Below are 22,563 nucleotides of genomic sequence, written 5' to 3'. Positions count from 1 at the left end.
AACATGAATTAACATGTTGCTAACATGTTTTAGCATGTTATTATCATGAATTAACATGTTGCTACCATGATTTAACATTGCTAGCATGTTTAACACATTGCTAACATGATTTAACATTTTGCTGTTAATTCATGTTGTTAACAAATTAACATGTTGCTACCATGTTTTACCATGTAACTAACATGAATTAGCATGTTTACTAAGATGTTTTAAACATGTTAGCATGAATTAACGTTAACATTAGTTAACATGTTGCTACCATGATTTAACATTAACATGTTGCTAACATGAATTATGATGTTGCTAACATGTTTTAACATGTTATTAGCATAAATGAACATGTTGCTACCATGATTTAACGTTTTAGCATGTTGCTAGCATGAATTAGCATGTTGCTAACATGTTATTAGCATGGATTGACATGTTGCTACCATAATTTAACGTTAACATGTTGCTAGCATGAATTAGCATGTTGTTAACATGTTTTAGCATTTTATTAACGTGGATTAACATGTTGCTACCATAATTTAATGTTTTAACATTTTGCTAGCATGAATTAACATTTTGCTAACATGTTTTAACATGTTATTAACATGGATTTACATGTTGCTACCATAATTTAACGTTTTAACATGTTGCTAGCATGAATTAGCATGTTGCTAACATGTTTTAGCATGTTATTAATGTGGATTAACATGTTGCTACCATAATTTAACGTTTTAACATGTTGCTAGCATGAATTAGCATGTTATTAGCGTAAATTAACATGTTGCTACCATGATTTAACATTTTAACGTTGCTAGCATGAATTAGCATTTTTTGCTAACATGTTTTAGCATGTTATTAGCATGGATTTACATGTTGCTACCATAATTTAACGTTTTAACATGTTGCTAGCATGAATTACCATTTTGCTAACATGTTTTAACATGTTATTAGCATGGATATACATGTTGCTACCATAATTTAATGTTTTAACATGTTGCTAACATTACATTTTCATGCTGATAACATGTTTTAACACGTTGCTAACATGTCCTAAACTAGTTGCTAGATTTTGCTAGTGATAGATACATAGTGGATGAAGCTTAAATACGCCATTAGAGCTAGTGTATAAAAGTTCTGACGCCCTCAATGAAAGCGAATGGGACTTTTTGTAGTTCTGATCATCCTTTTAACCCCGTTGACCTCAGTTTGGTGTTTGTAGCTCTAAAGCTTCAAGAGGAGATACTGTTTACATTCTGGCTCAGAAGAATAATAATAATCTTAAATAGGAGATCAGTAATTTGGATTTCTCAAGTCAACTCAACAATGCACAGCTCAAGTGTATGTGCACAGAGTTTGTGCTAAGGGCGAAAGAAAACATCCTTACATAATCAAAACACTTTGATACCTCGATAAACATTCATCTATCCACAAACTCAAAAAAAAAAAAAAAAATCCTCTTCCCTCTGTATCCATGGAGACAGTCGGTTCAGGCTCTTTCAAGACAAAAATAGCATGGGAATAATTATCGAACAAACACACTTGAATTCATGTGTGGTGACACTCAGACTTGCAGCCTGTTAATCTGAACTCAATCTGCTCAGCTGTTGGATTTGGCACCGGATGATCACAAAACAATGCGGAGGAGAGTAATCGACAGTGACCAAAAATGCTGACCAAGTACGCCCACCAGTTTAGAGAAGAAATAAAAACACAGCCTTTAATATCAGACCTGTTTTAATAACATGAAAACAATAGAAACACAAAAATGAATTATTTTTAGTGACAAATCCATTCTCTAGTCTGTATAACTGTTCCTTTCCCCAAGCGATGATTGTAGACTGAACAGAAGGAGGTACAACAAGGGTTACAGTAAGACCGCGGACTTTCTCCCAGCAATTAAATGATCATCATCATCAAGGTAAGAAATCAACAGCCTTTGCATTAGATTATATGTCAGTATTCATTACAAAAATAAGATATAAGCAGTGGCAGGCAGCCAGCAGCTTCACTTTGGGCTAGAGGGTGAGACAGACAGAGAGAGACAGAGATCAGATCTTCCCTCGACCAGCACACCTGCTTTATGAACCCTGGCCTTAAAAGTCCACCCACAAAGAAGGGGCGGGGCCTGTGTTCTAAACCCCGCCCAGATCAAACCAGATGTTAAGTACGGAGCGAGTGTGAGTGCAGGGAGTGTTAATAGTTAAGTGCAGTAAGAGTGCTAGTTTACAGGAATGAGTGTGGCTGTAGTAGCGGGAGCTGTTGCCGGGTGTGACGGCGCTCTACTGTTGGGGGTAATAGGGCTGTTGCTGTGGTGGTTGTTGAGGGTAGGGGTAGGCCTGCTGTGTAGGAGGGGCTCCGGGGTATCCAGCCTGCCCCTGGGCTTGATAGGGCATGTAGGGCATATTAAACTGCCCATATGCATAGGGGTTATAGGCCACAGGCATCTGGTAGTACCTAAAAGAGGCAAAATAACAACATTATGTTTCAAGCTTCTCTAATATGTGCACATATGAGCTTTCTTGCAGTGTTAATTTCGTTAATTTCATTTTTTTCACGGACGAAAATGAGACGATGACTAAATAAAAATGCTTTTTGAATGACTAAAATCTACTCTCATTTTCGTCAACGAATAAAAAGGAAACGAAAATGATAGAGAGGGATGATTTGGGAAGATATCTAGTCAGGACTGCTGTCCTGTGTGGAAGATGCACACATTTAAAGTGTAACGTGCTGATCTAACCGCGGGAAAACACAATAAGGTAATATGTTTTAGACGGTTGTAAGAATGCATATTTTATCTTCCTCGTCTGAACTTAAATGAGCAGCCTGCTACAGTGCAGACTGTAGACATTTCAGAATAAGAGTCACGGTTTATACGGGATAGTTTATAATTATTTTTTCCTGGTCATTATTGTTATTTTGTTTACACAACAAACTGTATTTAACTTCATTTAATTTCTATTTAATTCATAGTAAACTACTGTATCTTCCGTCACAGGAAGGAAAGACTAAGAATATTATTTGACACATTATTCAATATATTTTACAAGTATATTATAGTTAAACCTAAAACAAACCTTCATTAGTTGAAATAAAAAATAAAAATATAAAAAATGTAAACTTATTTTATTTCATATAGATTCCAAGCTTTGGCTTAACCTGATGTACTAAAATAACTAAAACAGAAATAAATGAACTATAATGACGTTTAAATGCAAAAACGAAAAGACAAACAAAAAAAACTTTTAACTAAAATTACAATGAAAGCAAAAAAAAAAAAAAATCTAAATCTAATCTTTTTTTTTAAACAAACTGTAATACTACCTCAATGATAAGAGTGTGTCAATCCCTGAAAAGCACTGAATTTAGCTCTCTTTCGTGTCTTTTTGCACTTAAACGGTCAAAAAATGCCCGTTTTGGCAAGTAAAATACAGCTGGTTGTCTTAAGTGAACAAACAGTTTGGAGAATATTAGATGTGTATCAGTGTATTGGATCTGAGTATCATTAGAGAAATGCTTACTTAATGCATTACAATTTAAATAAATTAGATTTTAGTCGACTAAGTCTACTGTAGATTTAGTCGACTAAAACTAGACTAAAACAAACAATTTCCGATGACTAAAATATGACAAACTAAATGGCATTTTAATCAAAAGACTACGACTAAAACTAAATCAAAATTTTCTGTCAAGATTAACACTGCTTTCTTGTATAATTTCTTACATAAATCAGGCGATTTATAGATAAACAAACCCCTCTGTGGCAAAAACCACCAGAATATATAGGAATAAAACTGTAAAGTTTGGTGTATGTTAAGTGCTGAAGAAATGGAGACTGGCACAGTGCAGGAGAAAAAAAAACTCATTTTGAGAAAACGGGCCTTTAAAGATATGGACTTCAACTTAAATGCACAAATGCAAATGCCGATTTCAGAATGGAAAAGTTTGAGAAAGAGAACATTTTCTGGGCTCTTTTTTGAGAGCAAGATTTAACATTTTGCCAGCATGTTTAACATGACTTAGCATGTTGCTAACATGATTTAGCATGTTTTAACACGTTATTAGCATGTTGCTAGCATAATTTCACGTGGCGGTGTGCACGGCATTTTTTGTAACTTTGTGCGCAGCTCCACTTCTGAAGATGCATGACTTCGAGCCGATTCTGGCCGAGCAGGTACATCTGTACCGGCAACTCACAGGCACAGTTTGCGTATGTCCAAATGAATTGCTTACATTTACAAATTGAGCCTAGAATAGCAGTAATAAGCCTTATGAAATTTAATATAAATGTTTAATGAAATTATTTAAGAGATTGTTGTTTAATTTAGTTTTATACTTATATTCTCATATCCATATATTTTGTTGTAATATCACAAGTAGTAATCTCAAGGTTTACTGGATTTTACATGATTCTTTGGTTCTTTTGTATCGTGGGTTTGGTGAAGTGTATAAAAAGACATTGTCACATGTGTACTTTACTTCTCACCGCTGCTTCTTGATGGTTTAGAGAACAATTACTCACAGTTGCCCCCTGTCGTTTCAAATAATAGTACAACGCCGAGCGCGTCAAGTATGTGAATGTCTTTATTTACCCTGGGTAGCCTTGATAACTGGGGTAGGGTGGTCCTTGAGCCTGTGAGGGTCCAGTGGGTGCAACAGGTGGAGGATTAGTGCCGCTGGGAGCCATCGGATTACTGACTGGAGCTGCAGTACTGGCTGCCTGAGGAGTGATGCTAGGGGGCGGCGGTCTCGCGGGGGGCTGAGGCTTAGCCTGAGGCTGCTGCTGGTTCTGGAACAGAAATGTAAATAAGACTATTTCCTGCAATCAACATCTTTATCTCTAAGCCTAACGTACATCTCATTTTTATATGCGTACATTAGCGCAAGTAAAACGCACAGCCTTTCAAACTCTACTCCATTTGATAGCATGCGTGAACACAGGCACTAGAAAGAGTCATCCTTGTCCAGTGTCTGTGCTTTTTCTCTCCAAAAGTTATGAGTGATAAAAATGTCTTTGTACTCGTTTAAACTAGATTTACGGGAATCTTTTAATCCCCTCGCACAAGTGCTTGGGTGTCTATTGTTTTTGCCATCTTCAGTAGTTGGTTTTTCTTATTCTGTCTCTTCTGTTTCTTTTCTGACTGTGAAACAACGGCTTGGGCCAGTGTCGCCACCTTGTGGACAAACAAATTGGTGCAAAAAATTCAAAGAGCACGTGCAAAGCTCAGCATACATCGGTTAGAAAAATGGACAAAATTCTGAAGTTCACATCACATGCACTTTATGCATATCCTGGCATACAACATGTAAAAAAACAGAAGTATACAGTACCAGACAAAAGTTTGGTCACATTACATTTTTTTTCTGTTTGGATGTTTTCGAAAGAAGTCTCATCAAGCATGCATTTATTTGATCAAACATACAGAAAAAAAAAAAAAACAGTAATATTCTGAAATATTATTACAATTTAATAAATTAAATGTTTATTTATTTTAATATACTTTAAAATATAATTTATTCCTCTGATGTCAAAGCTGAATTTTCAGCTCTTCAGTGTCACATGATCCTTCAGAAATCATTCTAATATGATGATTTGATACTCAGTTATTATCAATGTTGTAAACAGTTGTGCTGCTTAATAATTTTTTTTTTGGAACTTGTGATACTTTTTTCAGGATTCATTGATAAATAAAAAGTTAGAAAGAACAGCATTTATTCAAAATAGAAATCTTTTTTAACAAGTCTTGTCATCCTTGCTGAAAGTTAATAAATCAGCATATTAGAATGATTTCTGAAGGATCATGTGACACTGAAGACTGGAGTAATGATGCTGAAAATTCAGCTTTGCATCACAGAAATAAATTATATTTGAAAGTATATTAAAATAGAAAACCATTATTTTAAATTGTAATAATATTTCACAATATTATATTTTTTCTGTATTTTTGATCAAATAAATGCATGCTTGATAAGCATAAGAGACCTCTTTCGAAAACATCCAAACTTTTCACTGCGCTGTACTTTAGGCTTTAGAACTCATGAGTCTGGGAACTCACAAACATGGTCCTGGGTGCAGGGGTTGGGCCTCCTGGGACAGGTGCAGGGGTGTTAGACTGGTATGATGGGACGTTGAATGAAGGAGCGCTCGGCTCACGAGCAATGCTCTGCTGCAAATCCCTGTCAATCAAACAGAATATAAGCCAATCACAGTCCTTCAGAAACCTAAGAAAAAAAGGCCTTGATGATTTGTTAGTGTGACATACTTAAGCAGTTCATCCCTCTCAGTTTTGCGAGCGAAGACGATGTCGCTACACTTATTTTGAAACTTCAGCAAGATTTCTGTCAGATCGTTGTAGAACTGAAAGAAGAGAGAGACAGCTGAGTGACATTGTACAGATTGTGCATGTGTACGGAACTAATATTAGTGCATGTGATAGTTACTTTAGTGCCCTCTTTGATATTGGAGCTGATCTCTATGTAGCTATCATGGGCTGCGGCGAGCTTCTTTAACACATCCTCTCTGCTATTAGCCTCAGAGTTGGACTGCTTCAATGCTGAAAACTCCTGGTGAGACACCTGACACGAGAAGGAAAGCAATTTTAAAATGAAAAAGAACTCACCACAGTTGCAGCAGCAACTGCTACATTAAATTTCAATTTAAAGTGCCCCTATTGTGCTTTGTTTTGGAGGTCTTGCTGAAATATTGGTGGAAATATTGCTCATGCGTGAGTGCATGTGTGCACCTGTATCTGTGACAGCAGTTCCTCCTGTCTGCGTAAATTCTGCTGGACACGTTGTGTGTGAGAGCCGTAGCGTGCGTCCAGCTCACTGGTGGTCAGGGCCTCCTCGTTAATGGCGCCATCTTGAGCTAGTGCGGTAAGGAACTTTGTGGTCAAGTCAAAGGTCACCGCCTTCACCTCTCCCTCCAGAACTTCCCGTTCCCTCTTCACCTCTTCCAGCTGTGCCAGCTGAGCTCTCAGCACGTTTACCACCTGCACAGAAGGATAGTATTGGGGTTTGGTCAGGGTTAAAGCCCGTTCACACCAGGAAGGCTAACAATATTAGCGTCCGCACCAGCGGACGATATCGTTCTGTTTATTCTAAGTGTGCACTGCAGTTTTGTCATCTGCCACTTCAAATGCTTAATCTATTTAAAGCAGGATGGATTCTGATTGGCTCTCAATGTTTTTAAATCGCTCATCAGCTGGTAAAAATTCGATCTGAAAGTGATTTCAACCATTCTCCAAGTTTCTCTGTGCCGTTATCGCTATAGATGTGGTGTGAACTCTGCTATTCTTAACAAATTTATTAGACCACCACTCAAATGTAAGGTTTGTGCCCTAAACTAACAGTATTGATGATTACCAAAATCATTTTTATGTTTCTGTAATGGTTAATCCACACCAGTATGTGTAAGCTCTTTACTCACAGTAGTGTTTCTAATGATAAAACATAATTATTGTTGTGATTCAATTGATTCAAAGATAGATCACACAAAAGTTTCATCTAAAGCAAGCCTTTGGGAACAGCTAGAAATTATTTGGAAGTCAATAACAGCAGAGACTGTGAAAAGTACATAAAAACAAAGCCAAAATGCAAGCTGTTATCAAGGCCAAAGGAGGCCATACAAAATAAAAATAATATTATATAGGATATTATGTGTGAATAAAAACTATTTAGTTGTTTCAGTTTGTTGTTATTTGCCTAATAAATGACAATAGATTTTTTAGGTTTAAACAAGTTTTTGACAAATATTCCTAAAATATTTGTGTTTTCTCTTTATTATGACAGGTGGTCTAATATATTTGTTAAGCACTATTATATATATATATATATATATATATATATATATATATATATATATATATATATATATATACAGTACAGTCCAAAAGTTGAACCACTAAGATTTTTAATGTTTTTAAAAGAAGTTTCGTCTGCTCACCAAGGCTACGTTTATTTAATTAAAAATACAGTAAAAAACAGTAATATTGTGAAATATTATTACAATTTAAAATAACTGTTTTCTATTTGAATATATTTCACAAAGTAATTTATTCCTGTGATGGCAAAGCTGAATTTTCAGCATCATTACTCCAGTCTTCAGTGTCACATGATCCTTCAGAAATCATTCTAATAAGCTGATCTGCTGCTCAAGAAACATTTAATGTGTACAATTGTACAAAATATTTGTGTACAATATTTTTTTTCAGGATTTATTTGATGAATAGAAAGTTCAAAAGAACAGTGTTTATCTGAAATCTAATCTTTTGTAACATTATAAATGTCTTTACTGCCACTTTTGATTGATTTAATGCATCCTTGCTGAATAAAAGTATTCATTTCTTTAATTTCTTTTCAAAAAAATAAAAATAAAAATTCTTACTGACCCCAAACTTTTGAACGGTAGTGTATAATGCTACAGAAGCTTTGTATTTCAGATAAATGCTGTTCTTTTGAACTTTCTATTCATCAAGGAATCCTGAAAAAAAAAGTAAGTTTTTCAACATTGAAAATAATCATAAATGTTTCTTGAGCAGCAAATCAGCATATTAGAATGATTTCTGAAGGATCATGTGACACTGAAGGCTGGAGTAACGATGCTGAAAATTCAGCTTTGCATCACAGGAATAAATTACTTTGTCAAATATATTTAAATAGTACACAGTTATTTTAAATTGTAATAATATTTCACAATATTACTGTTTTTTACTGTATTTTTAATTAAATAAATGTAGCCTTGGTGAGCAGACGAAACTTCTTTTAAAAACATTAAAAATCTTAGTGGTTCCAAACTTTTGGACTGTACTGATATATATATATATATATATATATATATATATATATATATATATATATATATATATATATATATATATCATTTTATTATGTTATTTTTATTAGTTTTTAAACATAGTATAGTAGTTTAGTATCTTTCTAATTTTCAAAGCTTTCATCAGCTATTTATAGTTTATTTCACCATTTTTTCAATTAACACTTTTTTTTACATTTTTTTTAAAATAGTTTTCGTTAATGATAACAGAACTGAGCTCACCTCACTGCCCTGCAGAGTCTTGGCAGGGTTGGCAGACGGTATGGCGGCACTGAGCTCATTCTCTGGCTTGCAGAGCAAAGCAATCATCTCACAATGTGCAGTGTAACGCTCTTTCACCACCTGATCAGCCTGCACGGCCTTGTCCAGTATATTGCGAAAATTATTTCCCTCTGCATGAGATAAAAAGAGAGAGATAGAGAGAGTAAATCCTCATGAGCAAGTGATTGTCAAGTTGGGTTCCTATAGTTCTACTGGTAGACCATGACACTAGGAATACCAAGGTCATGAGCAGGAAACACACAAACTGATAATGTGTTTACCTAGAATGCACTGTAAGACTCATTTGGTAAAAGCATCTGCTAAATGCATAAAAGGGGGTGTACCTGCTCTGAGTGATTTATACAGATCTCCAGAGGGAGTTCTGTTCCAGCGCTGATTGAATTTGGTTCTGAGTTCATTGTCTGTCGTTTCCTCATCATCTAATATCTTCAAGGACTGTAACACCAACACACAAAATTTTTGTTCATGATACAAATTGGCATGAAGTGCAAGCACATACAGTTAGATGGTGTCATACACATTCAATGGGTTTTTTACCCCATTTAAACCTGGAAATAAACCATTTTAGAATTTTGAAAAATCAGGACGATAAAAAGAAAGAAATATTTATGGTTCTGTGATATTTGCAGGTCACTATACAAATGTACACAAATTTGTGACACTGATCATGTGAACTCCTTTGTACAGATGGTCAGTGGTTTTTGCTTTCATCAAAGCACAAGATTCTCTTTGGTACTTTTCACTCAAATTGTTATACTGATAATGTTAATAGGTATTAAATAACGTACATTTAAAAAGAAAAAAAATACAGAAACAGAAGCATTTTCACTAGTGGTCTTGGATATTTCTGTATATAAAAGGGCATGAAACAAATGGTGAATGTGTGCATCACCTCATCCAGGATCTCACGGTTCCTCTGCAGTAGTTCAGGGAGATCTCTAATCAGCTGTTCGATGCTCTGCAGGCCGCCCTGCTGAACAACAGCACGGCTCTTCTCCAGGATGGACTGAGGGACGGCGTCTCCCGACAGATCTTCTAGTGCGGCCGGCAAGTTCAAAGACGCCAACACCCTAAACGATCATAAGCAACCAATCAATCACCTCTAAAACCGTTATTTATCCACCTAAAACACTGTCTAAATGTGTTTAAAATTAGACAGCATATTCAGGTTTAATGAAAGGCGTTATGTGCATTATTTCATTAGTGAGTAGTGCCTTAAAACAATTAAATACAGAGGATTAAGAGTCAGGGATGCAAACTCATCTGGGGTGAAAAGGTTACAAAGATGCGGGAAGACGACCTTTAAAATATCAGCTTTAACATGTGGATTTACAGTCGATCTTATATGAGGATATAGAGAACCCAACCTTGGCTATTTATAGTTTTTTTTTTTTTTGTCACATTCACACTATAGTTTTTTTATGGAATATCAGTATCGGCCGATATATGTTCATTTTTAATGTAATCTTTATCAGCCTGATAAGACAATTTGGCCGATATATTAAAGCTTATAAATAATGGATTATTTCCCTCAGCTGAGACAAGTTAGATGTGCACTGTCATCCATTATGGTTTTGAATTGCTTGAAATATGATTGAAATCACTTCAATAAGGAAAATACAGTTAAGTGCAACATGCAGCGCAGGTATGTCATTAAGGCTACATAATATTATAATGAGAACATTACAATTGTGTGCTTGGGACATGGCTTTGTTTTTGTAATCAGGCTCTCAAAAGTCATAAAAAAAAATTCTGATTTAGATTTATCGGTCAATATATCGGTTATCGGCTTTCAAGAAAACAAGAATTTCATAAAGAATTATCGATTATCCATATCGGCCAAAATTTTCATATCAATGCATCCCTACTGTATCCCTACCAATTCTAGTTCAAAATGTTGTGGGCGGGGCAAAGTTCGGCTGGCATCCAGGCTATCCCTACTGAATAGTTCTCAATGTACATGTTAATGGAGTTTTAATGGAGTTTAAATGCACTCATGTCAAAGCAAATATATGCACAAACACTGACCCATTGCAGAGATTTGTTGCTTCTCTCATGCTGCCAATCAGTCTGTTGACTGTGTCAGCCTTCCTGGAATTGGCTGCGCTCACTGACTGCTGCACTGCCATCGGCACCATCTTCTCAAAAAGATCTAAACAAAAAAATTTATTATTTGCATTATTTATTTCATTGGATTTTTCAACATAAGAAAGGGGGAAATAACCACCCCAAAAAATGAAAGAAATGAAAGTGAACTGAATGTCATGTGTGCATCATTCTGACCTGTGAACTTCTGGCTGAGTGGTGTCTGCACTGCAGTTGCTTTGACCAGAGATGCTTTGCCAATGTGCTCCAGGTCTTTGACCTCCGGCACACGGTCATGGTAAATGAAGTCGTTGTCCTTCTTTGCAGCGGCGAGCGCACGACTGATCTTATCCGACAGATCCTTTACGTTAACATACTCGTCGTATCGGGAAGCTGCCGTCTTCACCAGCTCTGTGGCATGCTGCAAAACACGCACGAGAAAGCTTAACGTCAACGTCCAATTAATGAAGTTCAAAACTGAATTAATAAATCAAGCAACCGGGCAGCCAAAAAGAAACAGTCTGTCGCACGCAGACCAACACACCTGCAGCCGAGCAATCTCCTCTCCGAATTTTTTCTTCTGATTGGCCAAGGCTGACTGGTGCATCTCCGCGGTGGCCTGCATCATACAGTGCTTGGCGGCGAGGACAGGAAGCACTTCCTGGAAATAAAAATACTGACCAGGGAAAGGCAACCACAGCAATCACAAACGCCACGGCAACCACGAACCAACACCACGGGCAACCACAAACGAGCACAGACACACAGCACAGGGTGCAGGAAGAGAAAACAGAACAGCAAATCAGCACGCATCCTTCAGCGAACCCCAACCAAATCCTCACACAACGCTCATGCAGCGTTCACTCACAGATCAGTAGGAGAAGAAACAAAAGCTGGAGGCTTTGGGAGTGTGTGTGTGTATGTGGGAGTGACTAGCAGTCATAACTCAAATCTATAGACGCACGCATACAGGCAGTTAAGGGTGCTCCGATTGATCGGGTGCTGATCGGTATCAGCCGATAATCCTTTTATATAATTTGATCAGTGGTCTCTACAAAGGCCGATCAGTACAGACGATCAGATGACGCAAAATTGCTTTACATTCACTGGTCTAGTCTGTTGCTAAACCGCAGGCCGTGCTCGATAATAAAAAGAGTTATGAAAACTGTATTAAGCTGCGAAAGAAGTACTTTCTGAACTTTGAGTTCAAGCCTTAACTGTTCGGTATACACAGAAATATGTAAAAATGCCAGATTTGGCGTGTATTCGCTTAAACACAGTTGTTTATGTCTTAAGTGAACGGTTGGGAAATAAATCGCATGTGTAACAGTATATTGGATCCGTGCATTCTGTATTAAAGTGACAGCATTACATTACAATTAACATTAATCAAACAACAAAAGACAAAGAAAATTACTCACTGCTCTTTAGTAGATTTAGTAGGATTAAACTATATTTTATTTATACAGTAAAGACTATGCAGCGTTGTTTTACATTTGATTAGCCTACTACCTATTAAAGACACAATATGTAAGATTTTTGGATTAAAATATCAAATATTAAAAAAACCACTAGAACAATGTTATATATTTTGTTGACTTGTGTACTCACATTATCGCAAATGATCCCAAGAATGTTTAGATCCGGAGACATAAGCAATTTTAACCAGGACACGGATCGTGTCCGTGCGTTGCCTATCAATGACATAATACTAGTGTTACCCTCGATTTTGGGTTTTATTTTGTAGAAACCATGGAAGACTCTTTAATATATTATGAGTTTTATTAGACAGGTGAGCAACTGTTTGGATACATTCATCGACAGAAAACTAATCATGTTATATAGCTCAACCCAGTAACTCTTATTGTTTAAATCTCGTTTTCTTGATTTACCGTGAGCGCCACGTTTTACTATGCCTAATATCAATCTAGCTTACTGCAGTGTGCAAAAATTGTCTCATAGCAGCTGCCGAATGAAAGCACAGAGAACACTATAACAACTTTTAACACTCAAATGTATCTAATATGATAAACAGCGCTGCGTTACCCCACATACACTTGACCAGAAGAAGCGGAAGCGGCGACTGTGGCATAATAAAAGTCCCTCTGCTCTCAAGATGTGTGTCATGCTCGTCTCATTAGCAATCGCTCCAACAATAGCATTAGCTCATTCATTAATATGATTTCTGCCCAAGTCTCGTTGGATTCTTTTCCACTGGCTGTAGATATGAAGACAACACCTCCCATGATTCAGCGAAATCAAGGCATCATCAAGCTATGCCTTTGTTTTTAATAAGCGACCTCTAGTGGTGAAAATTACATATTGTGCCTTTAATAAAGACTTTTTATTATTATTATTATTATCATTTCACAGGAAAGCTATATTTGTTAAACTCTAAGCTGTTACTAATCTCCTCTAAGAGAGGAAATGTAATATGTTGTTACATGTTGCTTGCCAATAAATAAAGAGTTGTCAATTCATTATACGTTCTCATCTTTTAATTTTAATACTTAACATACCTTTTTATTGTTAAGAATAGTTAAATAACCCTGTGGGTCTATTTGAAGTCTTCTGTTTCTCATGTAGTATTATTTATTTCAGTGAACGGTATCATACGATACTGCTTTTAGTGATCCTGATCGTAGCACCCTTACAGACAGTGATTGCTGCATGCAGTTTGTGTGGATTTTTGACTAACTGTCTCTAGTGACCCCTAGTGGACCACTTCAACCACTTATGTGTCTGTCATGTGTAATGGCAGCTGCACATACCTTGGGCAGATTCTCTTTGTATTGACATTGCTTAAAAGCGTCCCCGTAGTAATCTGCCGCCTGGTTGGCAAGTTTAGCAACAATGGCGTCCTTCATCTTATCTGTGAGACGAAACCAAGGACAATTAATATTGTGTCAACTACAAGCAAAAAAATGCACAAACATAAACACAGACGCACCAGCAGTGGCCTTGAGAACGAAGACCTCCTGTGCCTGGCTGAGCATGATCTGACTGAGCGTGCCCACCGTCTCGGGGGAGATGTCCATGGTGGGCTCTCGATTCAGTGCAGACAGCACCGTATCCTTTATATGAGCAAATGCACCACTCGCCAGCTGGAAAGAGACCCACAATGCTCAAAACATTTTTCTCTCTCTCTCGAATGTCTGTGTTGTTGGAGGATTTAAGGTCAAACTCAAACCTGGTAGAACTTGGCGGCAGTCTTCAGTCCCTCGTCATTGTCGAGATTCTGCTCAGAAGCGATCTGACTGGCCAGCGCACCCACATTAAACAACACGCACGTCTTCTCATAGCCCACACTTGCCAATGCTGAAACACACACACAGGATAAACCACACAAAGGATTAAGCTGTTATGTTCTTTTATGCAAACCTAGATTTCATTTCTTTTTATTAAAGAGGACCTATTATGCTTTTTTACATGTTCATCTTTCTTTAGTGTGTAATGTTGCTGTTTGAGCATGAAAAAGGTTTGCAAAGTCCCTCCAGCAGGAGTTGTTCTCTATATCAGTGTCACTGTTTCTGAACTCCTTCCATTGTAGTCTTGAGTTTTCTTCCGGGAATGGACAACACAATATTCCTCATTTAAATAATTACCGCTCAAGGCATATGCAAATAAAGAGGTGGGGCCTGGTTGAGTTAGTAGTGTGTTGAAACTTGCGGTTATGCTAAGCGGCGTGAGATTTCCCAAACATGCTCAAAGCGGTTGACCAAACACAACACACTGCTCCAGCCAATCAGAAAACATTGTGCTTTTCAGAAGGAGGGGCTTCATAGAGACAGGAACTAAACAGAGCGTTACTGACAGACTGGGAAGAGAGGAGCTGCAACAATGACAAATATCTGAAAAATAAGGTGTTTTTTGAACATTTAAGCATGAAAACCTATTCTAGTAGAGTGCAAAAACAATCAAGACTTTGTAAAAGGGTATAATATGGCCTCTTTAAGCTTTTTAAGTTAATTGACTTTTAGGTTGCATAAGCAAATATGTGTGTAATTCTGCAATATAAATCAACTTGGCTACATTGATCAACGCTTCAAAAACGTTGCAAATAGTCATCAATGACGCTTATCACCGAGTGCTTACACAGATACTAGGGCTGTGCAATATGGACAAAATAATCATATTGCGATTTTTTTTAATGAATATTGCAATTGCGATTGCGATTTTATTTGCGATTTTGCCTATTGTTTTTGCTTTTTCAAATATGCTACATTCTAAATGTATTCATTCGAAACATTTCACAATTAAATAACAGTATTAGCAGCTTGATAAACAGAGATGGCATCTTTTGTCGAGTGTTTGTAGTCTTCGGAAGCCGTCTTTACTGAGGATGTCCGCAGGCACCATGTCTTTGCATATATATGCCATTTTGATCCTTTCTCATTAGACATGATGCTTGCAAATGCTTGAACGATGGATACTTGTTCAGTCGGTTCAGGCTAGCTTTGAGGTGCGCTTTTGTTAGTTTCGATGGACTTTGTCGATATGCATTGATCATACAGTTTTTTTTATGATGCTGTTTCAAGTGCTGGAACATGTTTGTTGTATTGCCCTGTTTCGTTGCAATAATCTCACAGTTCTTGCAAATAACCTTGCTCTCTTGACACATCCTCTCTCCTGAATCCAAAATATTCTGAATTAAAATATAAATAAATGAATAAATAATATTGCAGTCTTATGTGATTTAGAAATTGCATGTGCTCAAATCTCGATTGCAATTAATTGCACAGCCCTAACAGATACACACGGGTCCGTTTGAAAGCAGGCGTCTATCGTGGACCAGTCCGCTGATAGACACCTGCTTGACACCTGCTTTCAAACGCTCCAGCTCCCGCTTTCAAATTCAAATTCTCCCGTGCGTTGATCATTGTAGACAATCACAGACATATCCGATGAGCACGTGAACACAAAGGCCAATCAGAGGTGTTTACGAATCAACAGCCCTCAAAGCTTCACATTTTTAAAATTTCAGTAACGACAGGTACTTTTGACAACTCTACCCTCTATATTGAAAAAAGGTGCACATTTGAAAAATGAGAAGTAACATGTAGTAAGGAGATATGCAATAGTAAAAAAAGTGTGCAATGGGTCATGTGAAATAAGAGTAATGTTAGTAGTGGAGATAACATTATTTATGTGCAAAGATCAATTATTATTTTATTAAGGGATCCCAAGCTTTTCTTTCCTGGATTAGGTGCCTGTCTCTATTTCTAATGGGTCGACATTTTCCTTGAATATGGATGACAGAGATATGATATTTATTGATGCATACTCCAAAAACACTTACACAATCTTTTAAACACTATATACAATTTCTTTCAAGTGATATCTGAATCTGCCCACAGCTTAAATTCCTTAAAAAGAATTTACCCATAATGCACTTTTGCCATGTAATCGAAAGTACAAGTATCTAACAATATACAGCACAAACAAATTCTTTTCACCTGGCATGCATTTGTTTGGAAATCATGTATCAACTCACCAAGCTTGACTGAGCCTCCAAAAAGTGATCCTTTATCAAAAGCATCTTTCCATGTGAATGTCAGACATAACTGGAAAAAAAAAACATTAATTACGTTATATGCTCAAATTACTCAATAATATAATATCTGATTGTGAAGTTATAAATGATACCTCTGGAAAAGGAAATTTGGGTTCAATTGCACAGAGTTGATCATAATATCTAGAGGGAAGAGAATGAGAAAAGAACTGTTAAAATACAAAGTGTGGAGAAAAACAATGTTGTTTCTTTAGATGGAACAATAAAAAAATGGTGTTGATTGGCCAACAATAAACAATTTTTATTCAACAATAAGAAACAATTATTATTCAGAAATTGCTAGTAAGTTTCACCAATAATTACAGCAAGTAGCATTGAAGTTTTGAAGTAGAAAGACTGTAATAGTATTTTCCTGTAAAAACATACTCCAATAGTCTTTGTTTTATTTACAATGATAATGTATAACAATAATGACACAAATAATTTAGCCATGACAGCATTCTCATGTGACCGTGTCAATCTGAACACAAGAACCAACTGACGTAACTGAAGTTACTCAACCTCATTGTTACAGAACTATCTACTGACACTTATCACAACAACATTTCCTTCCTGGAAGGAAAGAGGAGCATTTCCCCACATCAATGCTGGTCCATATTTATTATTATATCTGATATTTCTTGCCTCTCGGCACTATAAAAAGAACATGTCTGTTGACTCAAGAGGGGGAATACCTCTGAAGGGTGTCGTCACATACACCAAACACCAGTCTAACTAGGAGCTACAAAGCAGGCCATTCATCTCGACCATTCACACGGCTACAAAACAGCAAACAAAAACCTGATTCCTATAGCAACACATGGCTCATTCACTTCCCAGATGGCGTAAGTCCCAGCCGCTACATTAACTCAACTACATTAAACCACAAAGTATGTGCAGAACGTAACCACAGACTGGAGAAATAAGGTCTATTTTTAATATGAAGACCAGGGTATTCCAGAAAGCAAGGTTACATTATATAGAAAATGGCCCATTGCAAAAAAGATGTGAGATGACAATATAATAAATATAATAAGCATTGCTTTATGTTATAATAGTGCTTATATATATATATATATATATATATATATATATATATATATATATATATATATATATATTCTTTTTTTATAACTATAAAATAAAATGACACTGACAGAATTGTCTCCACATAAAATACATTGTTCATAGTAAAATTATTTTTGACAACTTCCCAATTCCTTTGCATTAAAAAGTTCAGTATAGGCCCCAAAAAAGTGGATTTAGACGGGAGAAATAATGTGCTGAAAGCATGAGACAGCAAATCTGGCTTTGTTTAACAAATTAACCAGCCATTTCCTAATCTCTTCCAAAGCTCCAACGTTCAACTTCTGGTTAACAGATAAAGTAATAAAGCATGTAACCCTGTTATAAATATTTCCCAAAATAATACTTCTACGTCACTCACACACCTGTATCCACCCCAGACAAATACATGACGTAATGGAGTCTCGAGGTCGAAGATAACTGCTTAAACAACTAGGAAAATATAGTATAAACAACTCAAAAGTATTTTCTTCTTTATTTCAGTCATTTGCGTCGAATTATATATTATTAATTTAGTCAGTCTGAATGACACACCTGAGTCACGCAGAACCAGGAAGCCGGTGACGTATGATAAATGGGCAGTTGACGCACGCATATAACGTGTTTATGGACTTTTTATATTCATCATTAAAATTTATATTAATGTAATATTTTAGATACTGTAATTTGTCATCGCTTTGTGTTTTTCACAATTTCAATAACCTTTTTGGGACAACTAGTTAATTTTGAATGGTCATTGGGTGTGACAAATGAATTTTAAAAGTATTAATTTTAAAACAATATCAGTATGCAAAATAATAGTTATTTATATATATATATATATATATATATATATATATATATATATATATATATATATATATATGTATGTATGTATGTCTAAAATGTCTACTTTTAGAGAGTAACGATAGCATGTCACACCACAGGATGTCAACTTCCCCAAAAGAACTGAATCTCTGCCCAAACTGCGTAAACCACATACCACCTTAAACACATATGTACACTAAAACACTAAAATGATGAAACATACTAACAGTAGACGTCAAAAAACAACCGATTAAAGCAACAACAACGAACAACACCACCAGTTTACGTTTTATATTTCTATAAAGCAAATAAAAACAGATAATGTAGTGATTTTAAGTCACCAACGGTAGTCATCAGTCTTGACTAAACTATTTTTGCTATTAAACGACGTTAGCTAGCTTCATGTCGACAGCTTCTGCTATACGCTAAAGGAAAACAATCAGCAAATTATATAGATTAATTAACAATCTACGACACAGGCAGCAGAAATGAACACCCAGTGAAACTTCGCAATCAAGTTGTCTTGTCTCTTACCGCAGCAGGATTTCCAGCGAGCTCTCGTGTTTGTCCAGCGGCCTCCCAAGAGCACTTTTACGGAGCTTATTGAGCTCTTCCACGGCACGGACATACTCCGCTTGCTCCTCACCGGGAGGATACGTGGCCGTTACAAATTTCAGCAACGGTTTCGCCAAGTCCACCTCTGAGGACTTTTTCAACGGGACAGAAATAAACGTCGCCATTTGGGCCCGCGGGAACGACACAGTTCTAGTGGAAAATGAGAACACTGCAGACGGACAAAAACAAAGGCAGAGCACTTCCTGGTTGTCTTGAGTGCGTCATCGCGTCAGATGTACTGTCAAAAAGTGACGCATGCGCATTCGAAAACAGTTCCTGCACTCGCGGGTGTAATCGTTACATTAATTCTGTAACGATTCCTTACATGTAACGCGCTAAATATGTAAATAGCGTTTTATTTCCATGTTCTTTCACAGGTGGCTCGTGTGGAACTATATTTTATAGAGAGATTATTCAGAGTAATATCTGCTGATACCGATAGTTTGCCTTTTATACCTTCTTTTAAATGAATGATAGGCTACTTTTATTGTAATCAAAGATAGAATAACACAAGACGTGTCACTCGTATTATTATGAATGGGAGAAAGTGCAACGCGCAATATGGCGGAATAAGTCCCGCCTTCTAAATAAGAGCCAATCGCCGATTGGTAAGTCATCGCGTCACTGCAGCGGCTGTTAGAAGCTCCGGTTTCTATAGAAACAGTCAACACAAACTCCGAAATGAGGCACAAGAGACGCGCATTTAGGACTGCGCATGCGCATTAGGCCTGAAAAATACCGTTGTTTTTTTTTTGTCATATTCGAGCGTTTATAAACAAATTTTATGAGACAGTTGTTGTCAGATTTCATTGGTGATTTCAAATATGAAATTTAATCTAAAGCTTGGTGAACAGCTTTAGAGAATTTGAAGTTTCCCCATTCGAAGAGATAGGAGCTGCACTTGGATGCCCGTGAGGCGTTTCAAATATGGCCGCCGAGTGAAATGACTTGTCTTAAAGGGGCTTTGTTATAATTGACCCTTCACTGGGAGTTTGATTGACAATCGATCTAACCAATCATAACACCAAATCCACCATTTTGTCCGACAAAGCAGTCAGGAGTTAGAACCTAATTAACCTCGGTGGACTTGAACTTGAAAAATGGTGTGCACTGACGTCTTTCCGCATTTTAAACAACATTCCTTCTGATGTTCATTCATGTTTATTTGATGCTATAAATTAACCAGTAGGAAGAGATGATCGGTTCACGAGCCGTTTGAGCTGAGGCGCTACAGCGATCTGTCATGACACATTAAAGAGCCACAAAACATTTTTTATTGTTTTAATTTCTTTAAAAAAAGATACACAATTTGAAAGCTGGGACTTTGTTTAATATCATATGTAACCTGCTGTCTTGTCTGTCGATGTATTGTCAGTGTCCCCTTTGCTCCACGATGTATTTTTCACTCTGTGTGGCGTGACAGCGCCATGGCTTGTCAGACAAAGCAACAGTAACTAAGGGGCGCGGGTCTTTGCGAAGGGTCAATTAATAATTAATCATTATATTTTGAAAGAAATCCAAATAAAAACTTTATTTTCTCCATTTCATCAACTTGTTTCAGAGTAACTGGTGTCAGTTATAAACAAACACATTACTCAAATTAATATTAACACACTTTAACTAAATTCTGAAGATTAAATTAATATTTCATAACTTTATGAATGTTATTCATATAATTACTATTAATATTGAACATCAAAGTGGTTTCTTAGCATTTTCTTTAAACAAAGCACAAATGCAGTGCATTTTCCCGCCTTCTTTTGATTGATAGCATATATCGGCCCTGACTATCATCTGTTTTTAAACTATCTATAGAATTGATCCAATGCTAAAATATTAGAGATGGGGTAAGATGTGTCATTGTAAACTTACCTACTCTATAGCTAAAGCCTTGAACTATTGAATTCCTATATGGATCAAACTGGGAATTTCTCTTTTTGTCCATTGTCCAATTGCTGGATAATTTTTAAATAAATTTAAATAAACATAGTAACAGTAGACGTTTTTATTTTTAAATAAAAACTAAAAAGTGATTCATAGGTTTCAAAGCTAAAGAATTTATCCAATGCTAAAATATTAGAGATGCACTAATATATTGGCCGATAGTGTGATAATTTGCTTTTATCAGCCGATACAGATTATTGGCCGATATATTGGTGCATCTCTAATATTTTAGATTGGATAAATTCTATAGATGTGGCAAAAATTAAAATTTTTGCATTTAAATCATGTTTTTGCTGGGTCTACCAAAGCCTTTGGTCTAAACAGGTGCATGACAAGACTTGAGCTTTGAAAACCTATGAATCACTTTTTAGTTTTTATTTAAAAATTCTCTAGCAATTGGACAATGATCTCAGAAATTAAGAGAAATTCCCAGTTTGATCCATATAGGAATTCTGGTTCAATGCTTTAGCTATAGGGGAAAGAGTAGGTAAGTTTACACTGACACACTTACCCATGACTTACCCATTTAGTCATATTTATGGCCTATTACATACAGTTACCTGTAATTCAGAAGCTTTGATAAAGTGATAAGCATCTTTTTATTGTGACAAATCAAATATGTTCTACATAGGTGTTGATTCGATTCTACAGAGGCGGTTTTTAGTCGCACAATTATATCATAAATGCAACAAAATTCCAAACAAGTCATTTTCTGATTTAATAAAAGCTGTTTTTGGACTAACGAGGAAGTTTTCAGTTCTGAAACTTACAGGATGTTTTTACAATGACCTCTTACATGTCAAAAGATCAAGAAAATTTTGATTTCTCGATTCATGACCCCTTTAAAGTCACGTGCAACGAAGTTAATATGTCTTTTCTTTCCTATTGTGACGTACATATCCCAATGAAACAGCTTCTGGAACAAGGAAATAAATTGTAGGGCAGGGCTTGATTTTATCCATGGGAAATTGATTGACAGGTTGCTCCGCCCTCACGCCAGTAAACGCATCATCAGAGAAGACGCTGCAAGAGGGAGGGGAAGTTATTTTGATTAAAGATTACAAAGGCACATGAATTAAAAATAAAGATGTGCATAAATAGATCTCATAATAAATACTGCAATATTTCATTGATTACATGGCGACTAAATGCATACTATCACAAAATGGGATTTTGCATTATTAACTTTCTTGTCTCATTCATGTTTATATTTTTTTTTTGACATATTTCTGAGCCCATGTTATAAATGTCATTTTACATATGTAAAAATGTAATTAGGAGTATTATTTTTACCACTCATTTCTCCTTGCACATAAAACAGCTAATAAATATCACAATTATTACCACTTCCGATTATAGTAAATACTCCAGA

General features: G+C 36.2%; 1 protein-coding gene across 2 annotated transcripts; it reads right to left on the bottom strand.

Annotated features, from left to right (window-relative positions):
• Positions 1 to 1,704: 1,704 nt before the first annotated feature.
• On the bottom strand, positions 1,705 to 19,464 carry LOC125275048 (programmed cell death 6 interacting protein). 2 transcript variants are annotated; one of them, XM_048201706.1, is made up of 18 exons: positions 19,167 to 19,464; positions 16,835 to 16,883; positions 16,683 to 16,752; positions 14,379 to 14,506; positions 14,139 to 14,292; positions 13,960 to 14,060; positions 11,733 to 11,864; positions 11,387 to 11,609; positions 11,132 to 11,255; positions 9,996 to 10,173; positions 9,427 to 9,538; positions 9,044 to 9,213; positions 6,732 to 6,980; positions 6,430 to 6,564; positions 6,252 to 6,346; positions 6,045 to 6,165; positions 4,581 to 4,777; positions 1,705 to 2,442 (listed from the first exon to the last, which is right to left on the bottom strand). In XM_048201706.1, the coding sequence occupies exons 1-18, from the start codon at positions 19,370 to 19,372 to the stop codon at positions 2,268 to 2,270; spliced, it is 2,619 nt and encodes an 872-aa protein (XP_048057663.1). In that variant the 5' UTR covers positions 19,373 to 19,464; the 3' UTR covers positions 1,705 to 2,267. The 2 variants fall into 2 exon arrangements, with proteins under 2 accessions (XP_048057663.1, XP_048057664.1); XM_048201707.1 differs by having other exon boundaries at positions 11,733 to 11,849.
• Between the last annotated feature and the right edge of the window lie 3,099 nt (positions 19,465 to 22,563).

The sequence above is a fragment of the Megalobrama amblycephala genome, linkage group LG9 (genome assembly GCF_018812025.1).
Source record: "Megalobrama amblycephala isolate DHTTF-2021 linkage group LG9, ASM1881202v1, whole genome shotgun sequence".
NCBI classification, from domain to species: domain Eukaryota; kingdom Metazoa; phylum Chordata; class Actinopteri; order Cypriniformes; family Xenocyprididae; genus Megalobrama; species Megalobrama amblycephala.
Note: the sequence above shows the minus strand (reverse complement) of the source record. Positions and strands in the feature narration are given on the sequence as shown.